The 24,892-nt window shown below is 35.3% G+C and overlaps 1 protein-coding gene across 1 annotated transcript in view; it reads left to right on the forward strand.

Annotated features, from left to right (window-relative positions):
* RYR2 (ryanodine receptor 2) overlaps positions 1-24,892 on the forward strand; it is a gene marked incomplete at both ends in the record, with an annotated part of 627,990 nt that overhangs the window by 286,723 nt on the left and 316,375 nt on the right. The window contains 2 exon segments of the mRNA XM_084254295.1: positions 8,327-8,401; positions 13,661-13,817. Of these exon segments, the coding sequence (XP_084110421.1) occupies positions 8,327-8,401; positions 13,661-13,817 (232 nt within the window).

The raw sequence follows: 24,892 nt of genomic DNA on the forward strand, positions 1-24,892 counted from the left end.
GTCCCCTTGATCATAATGTAATGACCATTGGGGTCTCTTTTTATTTTTTTGAGTTTGAAGTCTGTTTTATCTGATATAAGTATAGCTGTTCCTGCTTTCTTTTTTGGTCCATTTGCTTGTAGGATTGTTTTCCATCCTTTAACTTTGAGCCTATTTTTATCTTTTGTAGCTAAATGTGTTTCCTGGAGACAGCAAAAGGTTGGGTTTTGTTTCCTAATCCAGGCTGCAACTCTGTGTCTTTTTATTGAAGAGTTTAGTCCATTTACATTTAGAGTTAATATTGATATGTTAGCATCTGTATTTGCCATTGTGTTTGTCTTTCCTTTGATTTTATTTATTTATTCTTTTAATAACTTTTTTTTTTTTTGGCCTTCTTTCATTGTTATTCGTCCCTGTGAGGTTCTGGCTTTAGGATTCCTTGTAGTATTTTTTGGAGTGGGGGTTTAGTTTTAATGAAATTCCAGAGTTTCTGTTTGTCTGGGAAGGTCCTTATTCTTTCTTCATAGAGGAAGGAGAGCTTTGTGGGATAGAGTATTCTTGGTTGGCATCTGTTTTCTTGGAGTCTGTTGACTATGTCCCTCCACTCTCACCTTGCTCGTAGTGTTTCTTCAGAGAAGTCCGATGTCAGCCTGATTGGTTTTCCTTTGAATGTTATCTGTTTCTTCCCTCTTGCCAGCTTCATTATTTTTTCCTTGTCCTGGATTCTTGGGAGCTTTACTATTATGTGTCTTGCTGTATTTTTCCTTTCGTCGTGGAAGTTTGGTGTTCTTCTTGCTTCTTGTATATCAATTTTCAGCTCCTTCTTCACATTTGGGAAGTTCTCTTCAATTATCTCCTAGAATATTTCCTCTGTTCCTACATCTCTCTCCTCTCCTTCTGGAATTCCTATAACTCTTATATTTCCTTTCCTCATGGAGTCAGATAGTTCCCGAAGTCTTTCTTCGTTCATTTTCCTTTGTACTTCTCTTTCCTTTTCTGTTTTGGTTCTTTTTATTTCTGTGTCTTCAAGAGTACTTATTCGTTCTTCCATTTCATCTATTCTGCTTTCATTGCTTTTCCCAGAGTTCTTTAGTTCCTCCATTAATTCATTGATCTCCTGTGTTTCTTTTGCTTCCCTCTTTACGGACTCAATTTCATTCTTCTGATCATTGATTATTTTTCTCATATCATTGTTTTCCTTTATGACTTCTGTCAGTTTTTTAATCACAGCAATTTTAAATTCTCTTTCTGGAAGTCTCAGAATTCTTCCAAGTTGCTGTCGTTGTAATCTGGAGGGTGGTTTTCTTTTTGTGGTGTACTTTTTTCCTGAGGAGTTGTTAGGTTGCGTGTGGTTCTTCTACTCCCTACTGTCTGTTTTCTAATTTGTCGTATGCATTGGGACACTGTGTTGCTCGGACTGGCTGGCATCTTGGGTGAACTTCTCCGCTCCCCTCTGGCTCCTCCAGGATCCATCTCTGGCTTCTGAGGGAGCTTTCTTCTGGTTTCAGGCAGTCTTTACTGAAGAAATGTCCCTGTTCTAAAATGGCGACGCGGGACTCAGTCCCTGCACTTCCGGTCTCAGGCACACTCTTCTGCGCACCCGGTCTACCCCGGCCGTGGGTGCCTGTTCCCTCTGTGGGCTCAGACTGCTGGTCAGAAGGGGCCTGGCGTGGGCTAACTTCCCAGCTGGCCACTGTTTCCTCCGGGAGCCTTCTGCCCTTTTCAAGCAGTCTTGAGAAATTTCCCTGTTCTATGGGGTGTTAGTGACTTTTTTTTCCTGGTCGCTAGGTGGCGCCAGAGATCTCTCCTATTGTCCTTGGGGGGCTGTTTTTTGCCTCCCCCCACCCCATGGGATAGGGAACAGAGCGGGAATGGTAGGGTAAACCTCAATGGCTTTGGGGTGCTGTGTCTGCCTTGTTTCCCACCATTGTGGAGAACCCACGCCCCGAATTTCGTGCCCCGGGTCTCAGTTCTAAAGCCCTCAGGTCCAGGACGCGGGCTGTAGCCCAGTTCAGTGGCGCGGGAATGGCGCCTTTTGCACCCGGCTCCCGTGCCTGGGCACCTGGTTCCTGCTTACTCAGTGAGGGACTTTCACCCCAATGAGGGCCTCCGCGCATCTCCCCGCAAGCCTAGGTCGCAGGCGCGGGTACCTGGGCAGCCGCGATCCCGATCCGCGTTTGCTTTTCAAGTGCGCCAAGCATGCTGTTTTTCCGCGCAAGCTTACCGGCTGGCCCGGGCTGTGTGCGCGTCTCCAGAGGCTCTTTGTTCTTCTCTAATGGCGCCCGGAGCCGTTTCCTCACCGCCGCAGCGAATCCTGCAGGGTTCTCCACAGCTCCCGTTCACGGGGTGTGGTGGCTGCAATAGTTCCTGTCCACTCACAGTCCCGCTTGCTGCGTAGTTTGTTCTTGTTGGTCCTTTTAGTTTGTTGTTTCCCTCCTCTCTGCTGGTCGGAGAGTGCCGACTCTGTGGGTGGGGGAGGGGAGCAGGGTTCTGCGATTTCCTCCCTTCTGGTCCTCTTTTATGGCAACTTTCTTCTTCAGGTAGTTTGCTGGAGTCGTCCGTTTATCTTCCCTGTCCCAGTTCTCACTGGGACCTGCCGCTTTTCCTCCCTATTAACTTTTTTTAATGGGAGATCTTACTCGCAGCGTCTCCTCGCCGCCATGTTCTCAACTGCTTTTTCTGTAGTATGTCTTGAATTCAAATAGTGTCAGCCCTCCAACTTTGTTCTTCTTTAATACTGAGTCTTTTCCTTTTGTATAAACTTCAGAATCAGTTTTTAAAAACTGATTATCTTCCTGGAATATGACTGGAATAGAGCTGTATTCATGTGTCAAGTTGGGAAGAATTGACATCTTGACTGAATAAAGTATTTCTGTTCATATATGTGGGATACCTCTCCATTATTTAGATCTTTGATTTCTTTCATTTTGTACTTTTCCTCATATGGAATGTTAGATATTTTTTAGATGTACATCTAAATATTTCTTTGATTTCTTATGGTGGTAAGATAAATGGTATTGCCCTTAATTTCAAATTCCTTACTAGTAATTAACAACAGGATTTTGAATTCTTATTGGTATATAGGAAAACACTGTCTTTGTATATTACTCTTGTATCCTGTAATCTTCCCATAATTGCCTCATAGTTCCAGGAGTTCTTGGTTGTTGATTCTTTGGGAATTTTTACATAGACAAGATTTTTTACATGGCATATGAGAATAAAGACAATTTTGTTTCTATTTTCTCAATCTCTATATCTTTTATTTCCTTCTCTTATTGTCTTAGCTAAGATAAAAAGTAAAACATTGAAGAGGAGTGATAAGAGTGAACATTTTGCCTTGTTCCCCATTTTCAGAGGAAACCATCTGAAAATGCTTTCTCACCATGAAATGTAAAGTTAACTGTAGTTTTTTTATAAGTAATTATTATCAAGATGGAAACATTCCCCTTTATTCCTAATTTACTGAGAATTCTTATCATGTATAGATATTGTAAAATGCTTTTGGCATTTATTCATGTGATCATATATATGATTTTTCTTCCTTAGCTTGCAGCTATTATAGGTTTCATGAATATTAAATGGTATTTTAAATTAATAACCTATGGGTCCAAAAGGAGAAAAGTAATCATTTTGACTATATACTTAACATTTAACCTGTACTTGTTTAAGATTAAAAATATGGTAGTAGTTCTATTGATTACCAATATGACCTTATAATCTATTTTGTTAAGATTGAAGAAACATTTTGCAAAGAAGAATTGAATTCTGTGGTCTAAAATGTTTTCATGCAGCATTAAATTTGGAAAATGAAGAATTTTGTTATGATTTTACTTTCCTGCATTGCGGTAGCTAAAATAAGTGATACAGCTTTTTTTTGTATGTGTCCCTAATGAATTCTATATAAACATGCCATAGGCATTTGAATTGGCAAGACAAGCTTTAGAGGCTGGGAAAATATTCTACCCTGTTTTTAAGCTTGTAGAATTTATTCTTTATCAAAATTTGTTGTAACTGATCAAATTACCTTTTATTTATTCTTCTAGTTTTTAGAGCTTAGCATTTGTTATACACATTAGTGCTCACTGGACAAAAATGAAACCAGAATGAGTTCAAAAATAGCGATATTCCTTATCTCCATTGCTTTAAAGTTGCATGGTAAATGTTTCAAAAAAAAGAAATAATGAAGGTCACTTGAAGAAAAAAAAAGTGGTGTCTCTGCTACTGCAGTAAATTGACTATGTAAGCTATTAATTTTCTAAATAATATACAAACTTCATTAGAATTTTTTTATGTTGAAGAAATAAAAGCAGATTGAAAATGTCCTAATTATTCTTTTTATAGTTCATTATAAGGCAATTTCTGTTGCTCACACTTCACTGGTTAAACTGAATATTTTTGGGGTGAGCAAGTACTTAGAAATATTCTGAATTTATTTATCATTACATTTGGGAGGAAATAATCACTTAAAATGTGGGTCTTATGACTGGATCAAGAAGATGTGGTACATATACACAATGGAATATTACTCAGCAATCAAAAAAATAAACTCATGCAATTTTCAGCAACATGGATGGAGCTGGAAAGGATTATGCTCAGCGAAATAAGCCAGAAAGAAAAAGAAAAGTACCAGATGGTCTCAATCACAGCAGGAATCTAGAAAAACTAAATAAGGGACCAGGAAAATGAATAACTATAAAGAAAAAAAAAAGAAAATCAATGAACAACTATAAAGCAGAGACACACTATGGGGGGGCAGGGAAAGGAGGGTTTGGGGGTCAAATAAGGTGGGTACAATTGTATAGGGAATATAAAAATAAAAAAAAATAAAATGTGGATCTTAGTCCCAAATTAAGAAATGTGATTCAATATAATTATGTTGAATTTCCTCTCAATTAATTACTGTGATGATTAGTTTTATGTGTCCACTTGACTGGACTACTCAGTGCCTAGATATTTGATTAAATATAATACTGGATGTTTCTTTAAAGGTGTTTTTGGATAAGTTTTACTTAAATGGACTGAGTAAAGTAGATTGATGTGAGTAGGGGTCATCTAATCAGTTAATGTTCCTAATAAAACAAAAAGGGCAAAATCTTCCAAGAATTACAGGGAACTCCTCTGCCTTCCTCACTGCCTTCAGTGGATACATCAGGTTTTTCTTGTCTTTGGACTGAAACTGAAAAAGATCTTCCTGGATCTCCTGTCATTTTGGACTGGAATTACAATATGAATTCTTCCTTTCTCTTGCCTTTGGACTTGGAGACTTGGATTGGAATTTACACTACCAATTCTCCTGAAACTCCTATTTGCCAACTCTGGATCTTTGGACATGTTGGTCTCCATAATAGCATGAGCCTACTCCTTATAATAAGCTCTCTATAATCATATACACACATTACAGAATGTACATAAACACATTGTATAGTTACATAAATTTGTACTTATGCATATGATATATATTATATGTTATGATGATTTATATATATTCTATTGGTTCTGTTTCTCTGAAGATTCCTGACTAATGCTGTCATGACAGATCCTAAACTTTGGCTCTCATTATAAGAGTCATCAGCTGACTTTCCAAGATGACAGTTACAGGATATTTTTGACTGGCATCAGCAACTATGTCATGGGGTCAAATCCTGTGTTTGCTTTTCTAAGTAAAGTTTTGTGAGAACATAGACATGCATTTTTTTACACAGTCTAGAAGTGCTTTCATATTATAATAGCAGAGTTTAGTGGTGTAATAGAAACCATATGGACCACACAACTGAAAATATTTACTGTCTAGCCCTTCATGGAGAAGTTTTCCAGGCTCTATTCTAGATCATTTGTGCAATATAAGTCTTAAGATGACTGTCAACCGCAACAGTCTGGGAGTGATGTGGTAGTCCTATGCTGACAGCTAAAGGAATAGTGATAAAGCAGGTCACTTCAGAAGTGATTCTGCATGAAGGAGAAGATGATTAGGAAAGAAGTATCTTTCTATACTCTATATATACATTCTATGTATATATAGAATGTATATATTTAGTATACATTCAATCTATACTATATATACATTCTTTACAAAGCTTGAGTTTTCTGTAGTATCTTTATACCCTCAAGTGTTTTGTAGCAGATGCCAAAAATGTCAAATTGACTTGTGTGTGCATTTTAGGACTGCAAATATGTAAAAAATAATTACATTATTTGATACATAAATGCATTAGAAACAAAGGAAATGTATAGATCATGGTTAAAATGGAATGCTAGCAGGTAGCTTAATAAAAGACTAGCAAGGAGGTGATCTGAGTTATGAGTTAATTTTGTCTTCATTGTTCTAGGCAACTTTATAATTTAGGGCTTATACATTTGAGTGTAAATGAATATATGATATTATTGTCAGTTTATTTGAAGCAAATTCTATTGCTTCCTTAACTCACCATATGCAAAGATTGAACATAACACCATCATCGTCACCCTCCAAGCCTGCACAGCTAACATTTGCAGTGAGGGGTTTCTTCCAAGTGGCCTTCATAGGTCAAGTCATACATTATTTCTTTATAGCAGCACAGTGAAAATTAACTTCATTTTACGTATGAAGAAATCAGGCAAGACAAGTCAAGTATAAGTTTGCACAAGTCCTGCAAGAAAGTGACCCTTTCAACTTAAATAAGGGGCCAGGAAAAAGAATAACTATAAGAAAGTGAAAATCAAAATCAACAAACAACTATGAACCAGAGACACTCTGTGGGGGGTAGGGGGTGTGGAGAAGAGGGATTGGGGTCAAAATAAGGGGGTCGCAATTGTATGGGGAATATAAAAATAAAATTTATAACAAAAAAATGTGACCCTTTCAGACTGTTAATAATAATCAAATGTGAAAGTGACTTACCAACATTCCTATACCTTGCCGAAATGTACCTGTAACGCCACCGAGTGCAGGTTTTGTTAGCAGCACTCACAATGAAGGGAAGGTGGGCTGTCAGGAACATCATGATGTATTTTTTTGTTTTCTATGCAAAAATGCATCATGACTTTTTGACAACCCAAGTTTCCTTGCAGGGTAGAGGGTTCTCTCCTTAGTGTTAATAGAGAGTGTTAAATCTTTTGTTAAATCTTTTATTATGATTCTGTGTTAAAGTTCACTAATTGGAACGGTGTAGCCTCTAAACTTATAAATACACGCCAATATATTCCAAACTGTCAGATTGTGAAGAGTTTGGAAGGATTTAGTTTTGCTTTTATTATTATCATAATGCTTGCTTTTTTTTTTTTCCTAGGCCTCAGATTCTGAGGATGAGTTATTCTAGCTGTCAAAATGCCTGCGTGTTACTGAGAAATAAGTGGTCCTACAACTGAGTTAAAACAATTTGTATTTTATTGTCCCAAATATCTAGCTACTTATATTTCATTAGAAAATATTATAATACATAGGAGAAGTGGAATGGATGACATAATAGAAGAATTTGTAATGACATTAAAGGGCCTCTTTAGACTGTTTTATGTGATCAACCTGAACTGTGAGTTCCTTAATGAAGTGTATTACCTTGGTGGATAATATGTAAATATAACTTATCTGAAAACCTGAAAGCTTTTCAAAGTACTACTGAAAAGGTTATTAGGTATGTGTAGTTTACAAATTCCTATTCAGTAAATTTCAGTGTTTGAGTTTTTCTGATTTATTAGGTAGAATGGAAGTTACATTTAAAAAATTTGCTATAATTAATATTGATGCCAGTTATTTTTGACACATTTTCTTTTTTCTCAGTAGCTGTGGCATTCATTGTGTTGGCTCATTGTAAATATAATCGTCATTGAATAGAGAACTACACGGTGGTAGCTCTCTATTATCTTTCCCCTGAGTTCCCTTGAATTTTGCAGATTGTTATTTTAAAACATAAAATTAATGTTCTCGCCTATAAATTAATGTTTAATAATATTTAAATTTATATTTAATAATATTTAATGATATTTCAAAACCCAATTTTGAACTACAAATAAATTTATACAAGTATAAAAATAATAACAAATTACACCTAAACTCATAGCTGAGTACTTTCATGCACCTAAGTTAAGTGAGTTAGGTGGATGTATTCAGGAGTGGAGGAATCAGGAAGTAAGGGGAGAGGAAAGGAATGAGAGTACAGGGAGGAAATGGTGATCGAATATGTTTCAATCGAATGTTTATTCAAGGTAGACTTATTTTGATCACTCATCAATATTCTTGATATTTTATTACCAACAATATTGTCTACTATCAAAAGTGTGACTATTTATCCAAAGGCTTTCCACATCTTTTCTATTTTAATGGACTTGAAAAAAGAATGATACATGTTAAAATTGGACTTTTTATCTTTGACAGAACTGTTCACTATGAAGGTGGTGCTGTGTCTGTTCATGCACGTTCCCTGTGGAGACTGGAGACTCTAAGAGTTGCGTAAGTAGACCTCTCAATACAGCTCATGCCTCTAATGTGCAAAACTCCTCTAGTGCACTTGAATTGTGCTTCTGTAGAAAAAGGTTATGCCAACAACTATGATAATCAGATAAAACACAGAAAGTGGTGAAGAATTTCTTCTTTCCCTTTCTGCCTGCCTTTATTTTTCTTTCATTAGCTAGGTACACCAGCTTGCAAACCAGGTATAGGCAATAATTTCATGCAATCTGCTTTTGTCTTTCGCCTCATTTGTTTGTAATATTATCTTATCCCAGTTTGTGCATCTGCTGGCAGAGTGTGCTGCCAGGACAGAGTGATGTAAGGTTTGGAGTCAGGACAAATTGTTTGCAAGCCTGTCACACATTTCAGGTCTGACAGACTCTGGATTTAACCTTCTAAAGGTACATGTAAAACACAGAAAACTTGAACATGAACAAGAGTAGTCATTACTGGCTGTCACTATCTTTACTTATAAATAGCTTGATGACTGAGTAAGAAAAGTCACGGTGCATTCATTATGGTAATAAGAAATTATATTTATATTTTTGAAGACTAGGAGATTTAGTTCTTTTCCTAAAAATCATTAGGTTTTTAATATATTTTCCCCATTTTATTGTGCTTTAAAGAAATTATTTATTTCTTTGTTTATTTATTTATTTATGCAAGCACTGGGTACAGTCAAAAGCGAGGGAGGGTGAGAGAATTCACCAGAGCTAGAGCGGGGAACAGAACAGGCAGACTGATGAAATACACTGCTGAGGGGAGCAGCAGGCATGGCAGGAGAGGTCTGTCGCACCATGTGGGACCCCCGCCAGCAGCTGGGGATCAAACCGGCGCTGCAGAGGCTGTGGGCAGCTTCACAGGCCAGCGCTCAACAGCTGCGCCACCAGGGGAGGCCCTTTAAAGAAATTGATTGAGGATTATAATCTCCATTGATGGGAGTGGGAGAATTAATAGCTATATTTGTAGACGTAGTATTTTGAGAGTCATCCTTACCTAACAGTGATTAAAATAGTTTGTGGTCATTAGTGGTTTTTGCTTATATATCCCACACAGTCATTTTGAAAATCTTTGTACGTCCTTAAACATTCTAAGGTTTAACATAGAAAGTTTCTCATTATCAGTTTAATTAGATGCAAAGAATGTAATCTCCAGTGCAGTATACACCACTCCTTGAAGTATCCAATTGATTTCAGCATTGCTGTGATTTAATACCCACTTTTATTTGCCTAAAAATACTTGAGCATAGTCTTCCTTAGCGGTAAAATTTGCATATTATTCCTCTGTCATTGAAATCATATTTCCATTACTTTCCCATGATGGAATTTTATCCCAATCATATATTTTTATGATTGAAAGACTTTGCCTGCTTACTCTCTCATGCTCCTGTGCAACCCAGTATGAATGCAAATTCAATTTTTTTATATTTCCTTTTTAAATCAGTGACTTTAAAAAGTTTTGTATTAGCACCCTTAATTATCAATTAAGTGCTATTAAATTTCTTCTATATACATATGTAGTTGATTAAATCCACATGTGAGATGGGAATAAAAGAAAGAGATTTGTCGAGCAAAGGAAACTTGTAGCTTTTATGTGCTTCATAAATTATTCAGAGGATTTAAGCGAAGGGGCTTTAAATATATACACTTGGACCTCCCCTGTGGCTTAGTGGTTGAGTGCTGGGTTGTGAAGCTGCCTGCAGCCTCTGCACGTTGGTTCAATCCCCGGCTGCTCTCCGGCCACCAGAGGAGGGTCCCACATTGCGCACAGACCTCTCCTGCCGCCCACTGCTCCCCTCAGCAGTGTACTTCGGTCCTTCTGCCTGCTCTGCTCCCCGCTCTGGCTCTGGTGAATTCTCTCACCCTCCCACGCTTCTGACTGTACACAGTGCTTGTATAAATAAATAAATAAATCTTAAAAAAATATAAATATATACACATAATATCTTGTACCTATGTATTATAAAAATGACTGATTAGAGGAATGACATATGTATGAGTGTAAAAACAAGAGTATAGAGAGTTTTGTTGAGTATATAAAACAGATTCCAAATGTGTTTTCAGTTTTATGGATATGCTTACTTTTTGTGATTGTGTTTAAAAAAATGAATTTATTTGCAGAAAATGAGGTCCTAAATGTGTCTCAATTTTTAGTTTGAAAAAAGTAAGGGTAAGAGCTTCTGAAAATCTGACAGGACTTCATATTTATGGTAAATGATATTATAAATGAACTGTAATTTCACAAATCTGGATTGTCCTAGATTTTTTTTTTACATGGTCTTAGGTCTATTTTTCTACTGTTATTTTAAGTGTGACGTTTAAAAGTTTGGAGTTTGTTTTAACTTTGAATATTGGTGACTGCTACATAGAAAGGACTAGTGTGATGATGAGCCAGAAGTAGAAGTGGGGTTGTGGGTGTGGGGTGGAATGAAGGGGGCACCTGACCACCTCCGGATTTGTAATTATGCTGATTGCCTCTCAGAATCCAGATGACACAGAGGGGAACTTGATAACAGAAGTCAGAGCAGGTAGCTTTTCTACCAATTAAAATGCTAAATAGAGATGGTTTTGTTCTACTCTGTGACCCTTGGTTTATACCATTCCGCCTTCTTGTCTATAGTTTGAATGCAGGGGGTTCATATATAATGAATGTAATTATTTTACAGTTTTTTTTTCAGAGTCTGTGGAATCTTTGAACTACTTTGGCTTTTTTTGTAAATGTAAAATGATTGCATTTAGTATGCATGTGTTATTATATGCAATTTGCAGGTATCATTTTTCTTTATACTTAGGAAATCATAGTCGAAGATCTTTTTTTTCTCTTTTTTTATTGGGGTAACATTGCTTTACAACACTGTGTGTGATTCAAAGGTATAGGATCACACCTCCTTAGATGAATGTCACATTATACCCACTGCCAAGGTGCCCTTAGCCCTTTCTTTGTCTGTCCCCTCTCCCCGCTCCATATCTTGTAGCCCCATTCCAGTCAATTTCCTAGGGTTTGTTACTGGTTTAGTTTTGACTGACCATTTGTTTTGTTTCTGTAGATTCCACTTAAAAGTGAAATCAAGAGTTGCTCCTTTATTTTAATAGCTGAGTTGTGTGTGTGTGTGTGTGTGTGTGTGACAATTTTCTAATCTATTCCTCTGTACTTGAGCACTGAGGTTGTTTCCATTCTTGGCTACTCTAAATAGGGCTGCAGTGAACATAAGGAGTGCTTGTATCCCTTCAAATTAGTGTTTTTGCATTCTTCTGGTAGATACTTAGGAATGGAATTGCTGGATCGTATGGTAGATCTATTTTTACTAGTTTGAGAAACTTCCATACAGTTTTCCTTAGGGAATAGACAAGTCTGCATTCCCACCAACAGTGTATAAGAGTTCTTTTTCTGCACATCCTCACCAAACCTGTTTCTGTTTTTTTTGATATGTTCCATTCTCACAGGTGTGAGATGGTATCTAACTATGGTTTTGATTTGTATTTTCCTGATAAGCAATGATGAGCAGGTTTTCATATGCCTGTTGGTCATCTGCCTGTTCTCTTTGGAGAAGTGTGTATTTAGCTCTTCTGTTCATTCTTTGACTGGATTATTTGTTTTCTTTTAGTTGAGTTGCATGAGTTCTTTCTCTATCTTGGATATCAGCCCTTAGTTAGAGCTATGGTGTGCAAATATTTTCTCCCATTCAAATCGGAGTCTCTTTATTTAACTGATAGTTTCTTTTGCTGTGTAGAAGCTTTTTAGTTTGATGTAGACTCATTTCTTTATGCACATCATAATTTGCTTAAGAATTTAAGCAACATCCAGAAGTTTCTTTTTTTACTTTACAATTCTAATTTTATTTTTTATATTAATTTTTTTTATTTTATTACCTTATTTTTCATTTTTAAACAATACTTGTTTTTCCCCACCCCTCAGGTGTGGTCCCCATAGAGTTTCCTTCACCAATGCACCCGTGCACCATCACGGTCTCCTATGCTCCTCCCTCCCTCCCTCTTATCCCTCTCCCTCCTCCTCCCCTGTGGTAACATCCAGAAGTTTCTTAATTTTGTTTATACATACCAGTTTTCTCAAGTTTATATTGATATGCTAATCAGAAAAAATAACCTTTAAATAAAATGGGATATTCTTTTTTTTGTTTCATTTTCTGTTTGTCATTGACATGTGGTGCTTCATGACATATATTCTTTTTAGAATATATTGATATCTTTTCCCTTTATAAAATATCTTTTGGTATGCCTTTTATGTTTTTTGTCTTGAATTCTAATTTGCCTAATATCACCATTGCTATCACTCTTACATTTTGGTTTTATATGCATGCTAAATCTTATTCACTCACTTATTTTTAGTTGTTTTGAATTATTTGATTTCCAGCATGCTTTGTATCAATTGCAGGCTGTTCTTTGTATAAGACCATACATATTAACTGGAAATATTTCAACTCAGAGCTTTGTTTTCACTCTGCACTGGAGGGAGTACAAGGTTCTCATACACACGTGTCTTATAGTTAACACAGTAATGTGAAAAACGAATATATTTTCCTTTCTACACTATATGAAAGTCACTACTGTTAAAAGTAAGTTTTAATGGTTATAGCTTTGCTTTTTAATCATTTTTCTGCAATCTTGGTTTGTATTTTCTGTTTATGTTATTCTTTCCTCTTCCTCTTTACTGTGTTAGATTCTGATTTTTCCTGTTTTATTCATATGTTTTTTTAATGTTATCATTGTTCCACAATATTAAAATAGAAAGCATAGGGATAATTTGTTTTCCAGGAAAATATATACTTCAGTTGATATATATGAGTTGCAATTAATCATATTTAGTAATGAGTATAATACCACTGTCTTTCAAGTGTGTGCAAATTCATCAAAATTTGTAAGTAGTAAATTACAAAGTATTTAGAATTTCTATATCTGTGATTAATGATTAAATATTAGTTTGGGACACAAGTTCTTTGTCATCTTTGCATGGAATAGTATATATTGGGGATGCTATGACACATAAAGTCATAGCTAAATTCACTTTAATTACCACTGGCTGAGCAATAATAAGCATTACTTAAGCATTACTTAATCATTCTGAGTACCTTTTTTTTTTTTTTTTGGTGAAATTAGTATCTCCAATAATGTAAGGGTTTTGGGATGTTAACTAAAAGAACATATGAGAGGCAACTTTGTTCATTGTCTGACATACATTTCCATTGCTATTTCTTCTGTGATTTTGGATGTGATTGGATCAAGTCTTAACTGTTTTTGTTAGGTGGAGTGGAAGCCACATAAGATGGGGCCAGCCTTTCCGACTACGCCATGTCACAACAGGAAAATACTTGAGTCTCTTGGAAGACAAAAACCTTTTACTCATGGACAAAGAGAAAGCTGATGTAAAATCAACAGCATTTGCTTTTCGATCTTCCAAGGTAAGACTGAAAACATAATTTTGGATTTCCTATAAGTATATCCCCACTATATTTCCTTTAATGTTACAAATGCAAGAAATAATTTCTCTTTCATCCTTTCCACTCTAGTGAAACCCACTTCCTAAACCACTGAACTTGACTAGGTATTTTACCTAGTTATATATCTTCGGTTATTTACATATAACATGTCCATCCAGCTCCTTTTGTTTTCCTAGTCTTTGACAGTGCACAGTTAGCATAAACATTGTGATGATGGTGAAGTATACCAGTCCTTTTACAAAGGCACAATGACACATCTACTCCAATTTGACATTTTTTTCTTACACCTACTTAATCATTTATAAGAATAAACTCTCTAAAGAAACTTTAATAATTTTAGTGACAATACCACTACCCAGGTAAGTTGTGTAGGAAAAATAAATGCATGTCAAAATCAAGTTGAAATGCTAGTGGTTAGCACAGCTAGGCTCACTCAGTAGTGGAGTCTAGTTTCCAGCTTACCAACCCTAGAGTGCAATGGATTCCCAATCATGCCTTAGCAAAATAACAAAGGTGGGCCTCCCTGGTGGTGCAAGGGGTTAAGCACCACACTATGAAGCAATCCACAGCCTCTGCGGCACGAGTTCAATTCCTGGCCAGCCAGGGAGTGACCCACATGGTGGGGCAGGCCTCTCCTGTTTTGCCCACTGCTCCCCTCAGCATTCTACTTCAGTCAATTTGCCTGTTATGTTCCCCACTTTCTCTGGTGAATCCTCTCACCCCCCGCATCTCTGGTCTGTACCCCAGCTCTTGTATGCATGGATAAATAAATCTTTAAAAAACACACAAAATAACAAAGGTCTTAGAAATAGTTTAAAATTACTTGTTCAGTTGACATGACAAGCCTATGTTTTATTCATTTTTATATAATTTTATATTTCTGTTCTTCATTTAATGAAGATTTAAAATTTGGACAAAATGGTTGGAATGGTATTGAATTACTGGTAGGAATGGTATTGAATTAATGGCTAGCTTTTGTATCAGAGATACAAAACTTTATAGCCTTGTTGCAGGTAAATGTAAATTTGGGTGAGAAAGGAAATAACTCTGAAAAGCAAGTAGGTTGAATATAGATCTCAAATGCTTAATCTCTTAGAAGTCTTGCTTTGGAGTGCAGAGAATGGCCAAGATGTCTCTGATTCTGTCAGTCCCCCTAAATCTCAGGAACAGCAACCAGTGTAGTTCTTCATTGGCTATGATGAAAATGGAGAGACAAAGCTGGTAAACTCCGATGGATAATAGTAAACAGGATGTACATTTATTTCTTGTTTGGAAACATAGGGGAGCTCTGAAATGGAGTACTCTGGTGGACCTCAAGTGAGCAATTGCTCCTTGTCTCTGTAGTTGGGAAGCACAGTTTATTTCATTGTGAACAAACTTGGTGCCTATGAACTTCTTCCAGTCTTACTAAGCAGAGGGTGGAACTTTGCTGGTCTACTTGTTGATACCACCTCAATATAAGAAAGAAAAAAAGTTTAACCTACTGAAGGAAAATCAGTTACTTGATGGTAGAATCCCTTTTCAAGTAGCACAATGGTACCTATTAAAGTGACATACAGCTGTATTATAACACACAATTGGAAAACAAAAAGGAAAAATGGCATCCTAGCAAGATGTAATTTACTAATAATAAATCAATCCCAAAGAAGTAGAGAAATATGAACAGCATATTAGAATGAATGACACTGGACAATTTTGTAAGATATAACATTTAAAAATATTTACAAAGGCAAAATACAAAAGAGGAAAAGTGAAAGATATCTTTAGTTATCTTCTATGACAAAGATAGTCAATATTTTCTTAAAACTGAAAGATAAATAAATAGAAGTATAAGATATTTAACAATAAAAGGTTAAACAGTAAAATATAAAACCTAGTAGCTATTGTGGTGGAACAGAGGGAAGTTAGTGAGAGAAAGAGGAAAACACTATCTTCATCATCACACATAATCTAGTCCAGTAAAAAAGAGGACAAGGTATTTCATCAAGAAGTTTACACACACACACACACACACATACAGAGCCATGGACACATACAGTAAATGAAGAAAATAGACCACATTAATGTAAACTGGTACAACTTTTATGGAATAGGGTGTGGAGATTCCTTATAATATGAAAACTGGAGATAACATATGACCCACCTATACCACTGATTTTAATAATAGGTGAGGAAGAATTCAGGCAAAAAGAAAACTTTGAGTGACACAGAGGATACTTCATAGTATTAAAAAGTGCAAATCATTGAAGATGTAACAGTTACAAAATCTGTGTACCAGATAAAATAATGTAGTGTAAATATTCACAAAATGAAACCTATAAGAAAAAACATAGAAAAACTTAGCAATGAGAAAGATCAAGTTACTATCAGCTCAAAATAAGTAAAAAATAGTTAACATATAGAAGCTGGAAATAGTATTAATAAGTTACATATGTATATTTTATTCCATATGTGTGCTTATGTGTGCACACATGTGTGCCTGTGTGTGTCCTTGTCATTGAGGGCCTTTAGTGTGTCTGAGCCTGGAGACCTGTCTTCATGTCTCTGCCCTGGCATGAATACTCCTCCACTCCAGAATATCTGAAGGCCACATTGACCTGGGCTGGAGGCCAGGAATATGCAGCACTTCACACCCTCTTAATGGTTTTGGGGGACATTTGGGAAGAGGGTCCCTTTATACCCCTACTCCTTGGCCTTTCTATAGACAGTACTTGCTCCATTTTTGCGATCCCTTGTAATTCCACCAGCAGAGCTAGAAATTCTCCGTAACTAATCTCACTGAGTATTAGTAGCCTCATTTTATGGAAGGAAAACCAAGACCTGGGGATAATGAATCACTTGACCAAGTCATTGATCGAAGAGGATAGAAGGACAAAAGAACCAGTAGATGCAGGGTCATTTCTGTCCAAGCCAACTGGCCAACATGGGTTTAAACAACTCGGACTCAGTTCCTGACTGCTGGCTACTTCACTCGTGCCCACCTGGCTTGTCAGTGGTGCGGCAAGAGCCCTGGGGTATGCCCTTGACCTCACAGGACCCTAAAGGGATGAAACATCACTCCATCCCTCCATGAACGTCCAGACACCCACCTTACAGTGCTGTCTGTGTTCTCCAAAAAACATGCTATGTAGAAATCTGAATACTGAGTTCATCTTTCTCTTTTCATTGTTTCTGTAACACTCCAATTCCTTTGTCCTCTAATAATTTTACTTTTGTCATGGAAAGATGAATACTGACACTATCTTTTTCTTAATTCATTCTGTAACAATCCTAATTCTTCAGGAGGGTAAATGGATGCCTCTGGCAACACAGGGTCTAAGGTATGGAAATGGAAAAGAAAAAAATAAATTAATATAGTTCATTTTTTTTTCATACTTATTCATTGACCTAGCAGTCTAATTTTTTTTTTAAATAAAGGGGAGTTAATTTCACATTTTGTCATGGAAAAAGATTGGAAAAGACTCAAATGTTTAATGAACATATTTGATGCTAAGTGATATTGGCCATCAGAATATACTGATCTGGGAACATATCCATGATAATATTTTTTGAGTGGAAAAGTTAAGTTGTAACAAAAATTCTTATTTTTAATTATCAAAGATACTCTGCATTTGTTTGTATATAATTATATATTCTTTGAACATGAAATAGCTTAGAAAGGTCAAAAATAGTAGGTTTATGAGAATATGAGTGCAGGAGATTTTTTCTTTTATTTAACTTAAAAAAATATGCATTATTTTGCCTGGTACCATAGCCTTATTTCTTTTGTAACAATACAAACTTAGCTAAAGAAAAAGCAATCATTGCACTGATATTTTTGGATGTAAGTTAGGTGCACTTTTATAAAGGTATTTCTTTAGGATGAATTACTAGAAATGGGAATACTGACCCAAAAGTAATGGATATCTTCAAAAGTGCTTAATAAAAATTTTTGCCCAAAGTAATAACTTTTGAATACATTTTCCTCCAACTCTGCTGATATTCTGTCAGTGTTAGAGTAAACATTTATTTATTTATTTTTTGTTTATTTTTTAAGATTTATTTATTTATTTATACAAGCACTGGGTACAGTCAGAAGCAGTGAGAGAATTCACCAGACCCAGAGCGGGAAACAGAACAGGCAGACTGATGAAATACACTGCTCAGGGGAGCAGCAGGTGTGGCAGGAGAGTTCTGCACGCCATGTGGGACCTTCGCAGGTGGCCGGGGATCGAACTGGCGCTACAGAGGCTGTGGGCAGTTTCGCAGCTCAGCGCTCAACCACTGTGCCACCAGGGAGGCCCAGAGTAAACATATTTAAAGAATTTTTTTCTTTAGTCTCTGCTCAAGTTTTCTGTGTCTGGATTTTGGCAATTGTGTAACAACCAATTTACTCTGAGATGAGAGAGATTGAAGGTTTCCAATGTTAACTTTTAACATAGCTCAGTTTCTCTGCCTTTTGCCAGGCACTCATGTTTATGGAACCATTCTTATATGTAGGTTGTTAATAACTTTCTGTCACACACTCCACTCATTTAATTCACAATGATAATTGCACATGATAACATGGTTGAAATTATTGAAGGGAGAGGTAAAGTGCGAGAACAATATTTTATTTTTAAAATCACATTAGAATTATAATGTTAAATCACTGGCAGATTAGGTAGAGTTTCTTTTCTACAAGGTAGAGAAAGTAGTTCTTCATTTTTCTTCTAAAATTACTTTTTAAATTATATATTAAGTAGTCATTATAGAAAGTTTTAAAGGTGATTCAAAAGTGCGATAAGGGAAAACTTAAAATCATGTATAAGCCATCACTAAGAAACAACTCTAGTCGACAGCAAACCACCGTGAATGCACCCCTGATTGAACTTGGATAAGAGAGACAACTCTATTTTGTGTGTATATTTTACTTTTTAGCAAATGTGTATATATATATTTAATATTAAATAGGGCTAATCCTATACTATATTACTGTATCCTAAAAACTATAGTATATATACTAATCCTATACTACATATCATCTAATTTTTGTCTATATACTACTAAATTGCTTTTTTCACAATTGTGATAATGCTTCAATATTCTGTTATGGAGATTTATCATTATTTATTCAGTTACTTCTTGATGTTGAATATTTCATTTTCATTGTTGTAAATGAAACTTTTTCTTTCTAAGTATTTCTGTACATTTTTACTGCTTCCTTTTGGAGAACTGAACTACTTGGCTAAAAAAGATGGTGGCTTTTAGGGTTTTGACTCTGAGAGCTCTCAGAGGGTAGAAGATTATCTATTTTGCACACTGTTGTGTGGTGCCTGTGGCTTAGTGGATTCTGGTAGTGTTCCAGTGACTGAATATATACAGCCAAATAACCTTTGGGAATTAGTGCCAATATTCACAGCAAGCAGGAGGGTATGAAAGCTTGGATTTCAGTGTGACCGCATCAACAGATAATTAAAAAAAAAATCTTTGCTACTTTTTTTTTTGTTTGTTTTGTTTTGTTTTGTTTTGTTTTTTAAAGAGGCATGTATTTTTATTTATTTATGATTTATTTATTTGTTTTGTTTTGTTTATACATGCACTGGGTATAGTCAGAAGCGCGGGAGGGTGAGAGAATTCACCAGAGCCAGAGCGGGGAGCAGAGCAGGCAGAAGGACCGAAATACACTGCTGAGGGGAGCAGCGGGCGGCAGGAGAGGTCTGCGCGCCATGTGGGACCCTCCTCTGGTGGCCGGGGAGCAGCCGGGGATCGAACCGGCGCCGCAGAGGCCGCAGGCAGCTTCGCAACCCAGCGCTCAACCACTGCGCCACCGGGGAGGCCCCTTTGCTACTTTTGATAGATAAACATCTATGATATCTTTATGTTCTATGAATTTTAAGTTAATTTCATTATGCAAAACCTACATAATTTTAGGCATATTATAATGTTTGTTGTATGGTAGTAGTAGTGAAACCATTCTAAGAGTAAGCAAGGAATCATTTCTTTATATTTACCTGAATGCAGTGATTGTTACTAGCAAATAAATGTGAATAAAACTGTTCTACACTTTATGCTCTTTCTCCAAGAGCAGTGGCTTTAGGCTTCTCTGCCAGTATGTGATTATCACGGAGTATTACAGAATGTATTTCAGACTATGAAAAGTATTTTGTGTATCCAAATATGTATGTGTATGTATATTCTCTGCAAGTATTTCAGAAGAGCTCCTAATCCTAACTAATGTGGACTGAAATAGAACCAAATAGCAATAAGGTGTCCCAGATTGTGGATTTTTGAATTTAATAGTAATTTTTAATATATACTAAGCTAGATGTAGTCATTTGGGAATGGAAAGACATTTCTTATTTTTCAGTGAGTTGAAATCATATAGAGAGACTTAATTCTCCGGAGGTGAATGTTTAAGCTTTTCTCATGTCCTCAAACAGATTCTTTGAAATGCCCTTAGAAACTTTCTCTCATGGTTAGTATCTTCTAACCAGGTTGTTCTGGGTCTAATGTGTAAGATTTTTAAAAGTGACTCTTGCTCACAATGCTTGACTTACAAGAAATAAAGGGTACAGCTGGTAATTTGGATTCCCTTTTGTTAGTCAAAAGTAGAATAGTGACTTTTGGGAGGTTGCCTTTCATGTAATAATGGTTGTCATCTTTAATTAATGCTTCTGGCTAAACTAGTCTTTTAGAATGCATTGTACTCTTCCTACTGTATTTTGAATGGTTCAGTTATTTTGGAATGGAATAGTTTTTTGGTGTGAAAATTTGTGATTTTTCAAAAGTTTTTAGATATCCAATGATTCTGTAAGAGAAGTATAACTGTGATTGAAATTAAAACTCTGTATATATGTGTGTGATATCTTAGATGAAAGAAGCCATTAGTGTATGATTCTCATGTAATATTTTAGCTAGTTTTGTTTGGTAGAAAATGTGTTTTAAAACAGAAGTTGTCCATGATTCTAGAAAAGTAGTTAATCTAATTATAAGGTCTTAAAAAACTTGCTGGGTTAACATACGTTAATTTGATATCTTAGTTTTGTTGAAATTAAGTTACTGAATTACCAACTGGTCTTTCAGGAAAAAATATATGGCACAGAAATACATGTCTAAAAATATCATTTATTTATTTATTTATTTATTTATTTATACATACATACATGCATGCATACATACATACATACAAGCACTGGGTACAGTCAGAAGTGCGGAAGGGTGAGAGAATTCACCAGAGCCAGAGCGGGGAGCAGAGCAGGCAGAAGGACCGAAGTACACTGCTGAGGGGAGCAGCGGGCGGCAGGAGAGGTCTGCGCGCCATGTGGGGCCCTCCTCCAGTGGCCGGGGAGCAGCCGGGGATTGAACAGAGGTTGCAGGCAGCTTCACAACCCAGCGCTCAACCGCTGCGCCACCAGGGGAGGCCTCATGTCTGAAAATAAATACATACATAGAGGTTTGTTGAGGAAAAAAGAAGTAATTAGTACATTCAAAATATAAACTTGTGTTTTACTGCAAGATGTATTCTGATGAAATTAAAACCCATTTATTATAAATGTTGTATCCTACAGTTATATAATAAAGTAACATTGAACATGAAACCAACTAAAACAGAACAAAAGCAAAGTTCCTATTTAAAGGTGAAACTATATATTTTTTAAATAAAATATTTTTTATATTGCCAATATCTTAGACAAAATGGTATAACTAAACAAATTTTTTAACTCTTGTTAATCATCAACATTTGGTTATGGGCCTTGTCTTTGAAATACATATTGTATTTACTCAAGGTGTATTTGATGCCTCATCTCCTTTTTAGTGCCAAAGAGAGGTTGAAAATGCTTGCCATATTTTTCATGCTATTTCTAAATAAAATAATGAGAGTGTAATTTTTGAAAGGCAAAGACTTTTCTTTATGTAATATATTTTCTTGATTCCACATATACTTTTACTGTGTCATTAGTAAATGACTATGGATTGACACAATTAATATCTTGCAAATCAAGTTTTCATTGATGAAAAATTAAACTTTTCTAGGTCAGATGAAAATACCAACATCTTGTGCTTAGGTGTAAGTGTTAGAAATTCTGAAATGAAATCATCTCTTTAGCATTTATATTGGTTTGCCCTTACCTGTAATTGTGTGAGATTTGCTTGAAGAATATTAGTATATTCTTGAAAATCTATAGATCATTAATATCATTCATACTACAGTTGTAAATAATGACTTTAAAGGCTTTTTCTATTAATATAAGGAGAATTTCCCTTCTCATTGAGATTCCTTTGGTGTTGATATAAACACTCAATAATCAACTCTCAAATAGTGAGGATTAGCAAAAGAATCAACAACTGTTGATTACTTTATTCACAATAAACTGAATATAGTAGAAAGTAGCTTATAATATAGCTATGTCTTCTACTTTTCATGCAGCTTCATTGAGATATAATTGACATATAACATTGTGTAAGTTAAAGGTACGCGATATGTTGTGATACACGTATATAATTCTAAAATAATTTTTGGTCTTCTTTTAAAGAAAACATTTTACATAATGATTTCAGTTTGACTTGTGTAGGTGTTCTTAGACCTTTGCTTCACTTTCTCTACTCTAGAGGTTTTTTTTTTTTTACCATCACTTTCGCTTTCAAGTATATAGAAATGTCAGTTTTAATAATAAGGTAGATCTTGCCAATCACATATGTATTCTACCCCCCCCAAGATGTAATTATTTTTTAGCTTAAAATGCCAGTAAAATATTCCTGTGGGTGCTTTTCTCCAGTTTTCTTTCTCCCATGCACCATGAATAGAAACTTTTTGCTATTGAAATGTTGGAATGCCAACCTCAAATAAGATTGCTGATGAGATCACAAGAATTATGGAGCAAGTGGCAAAAATAGAATATATTTTTAAAGCATAATTTTTAGTATGTTATTTCTATTTGGGACTTTTAGGCTTGGATGAGACAGTATTTAAAATGTTTTATAACATAGAGAGTCAGATAATGAAAATGAGAGTAATGGTTCACTTATATGCCAAATATATGCTGAGCACCTTATCACCTATAAAAATTTCAACTCTATGAATTTGAGATACTATTTTAAATCTCATTTTTAATCTACTATTTTCATTCAGCAGGTAAGGAAACGGAAGCTTAGATGAATTAGGTGCCAGACCAGTATTTGAACACAAATAGTAAATCTACAGTCCTCTTTAATAAAATAATTAAAAAATTATTAATATATATATAGCTCACATATATTCTCCTATATCATAGTTGTTCTGTGATTGAATATCCAAAAAATAAAAATAAAATGGAAAACATAGTGTTTTTTTTCCAAATAGTTATAGTAAGTTGTCAATGGAGAGACATTCTACGTTTAATAAAGATTAAACTCAAAATTATTTTTTATAGTAACCCTTTGTCAAGGTTTGTTGATAGCATGATAAAAAATAATGCCAACTATAGTTTTACAGAGGATATAGAAAGCTTTCAGTTTTTATGCTTATCCTTATGCTCACAAAAACAGAGCCAGTATGAAATATGTATATAAAGTATGTAACTCTGTTACCTTGTTTCAATGCTGCTAAAGAACCCCCTCAAAGAACCTCCTAGCACAAGAAATTTTTCAAATCCCTTCTCTTCACAAACCACTCATCACAGAGTCTCCTCATGAGATTTCTGACCACCAGGGAACACAAGATCTGTATATACATTTGCAGCACTGCTTCAAAAGGGCTACACTTAGTCAGGCTTGTTAGTCCTAGGCTAATGACTCTAGCAATTCAAGAGTCATTTTTCACAGAAATGAAGTCTTCTGTGGCACATTGTGGTACCATATGAAGCAAATTAAAATTTTTTTTGATCATGTAATTATATTAACTTTAACCACTTTGTATTAAGGAGAACTGGCTACTATAAAAACCAGCACTCTACCATCTATACACATAGACCTCTTCCTTCTTATCAGCCATTTGACAGAATAATTTGAATGCTTTTAAGGATACTCTAATTAATGCTAGAAGAATCTCTTTGAACTACCTGGTCCATATTATTTGAACATCATCCTACAGCACTTCATTTCTTACTGAGTTTAGTCTGGTATATGTAATGCCTACATATAACTTTATTAGGCCACAATTGTTTAGAAATTGTTTTGACTTTGCAATGAGTCAGTTTGATAGACCCACTGCCAAAGCATCACTTGATGTTTTTCAGGCTGAAGTTTTAACTTCTGTATGATTTTGATGTTCATTTGCAATTTTTTCAAACATTAATGAGTGAAATTAGTTGAATGCCATGATTGGGAGTAGTCCATAATTTTATTTTCTATGCAGCATCTGAAGGGCTATATGATTTCTTGCCAAATATTCATTAATTTAATAAATCTTCATTGAGAATCTAGTGTTTTACAGGCACTGTTCTGGTCCAGGGGACACAGGTCAATGGAGTGAAGGAACCAGACATATGATTCCTGCCCTTGAAAAACTAATTGATAGTCAAGTGGCAAAAAAGGCAGTTTAGGGCTATTTTAATAAAGTGCCAACATTTTTCTGATAATTAAACTACTGCATGGTATGAATGCACATGAATAAAAAGAGAAAATATGCAAAAGGAAAGTCTTCTTAATAACTCTAGTTGGTGTCAAAAAGAGTTGTTTTCTCTTTGTGCATATGGTTCTCAAGACCTGAAGAGTGTTCTTAAAAGATTGACAATAAGACTATTAAATTTAATGATGGATGTTAATGAATGCTATAGTAATAGTGAGAATTTCAACATTTTCTTTATTAAATGCAGGAGGCTTTTGATTTAATTTTGTATCATCTTTTGAGAGAAGTTTCCACTTAATGGCAAAATATTTGTATTTGAGTTGCCTATATTTGAGATCTTGTGCTTAGAAAATTTCTACTAATCATTCAATTTACTAATTTCTTAGTCTTAATTCCAGTCTGATGTTAAGCTAATCCAATTATTGTTTTCATTTTTTTATATTTCATAACTAATATTTTTCTCTCTGCTTATTATTCATATATTTTCCTTTGTTCTTGACCATATTTTATATTTCTATTAGTTGCTTTC

The sequence above is a fragment of the Talpa europaea genome (genome assembly GCF_964194135.1).
Source record: "Talpa europaea genome assembly, chromosome: 14".
In the NCBI taxonomy this organism is placed as follows: domain Eukaryota; kingdom Metazoa; phylum Chordata; class Mammalia; order Eulipotyphla; family Talpidae; genus Talpa; species Talpa europaea.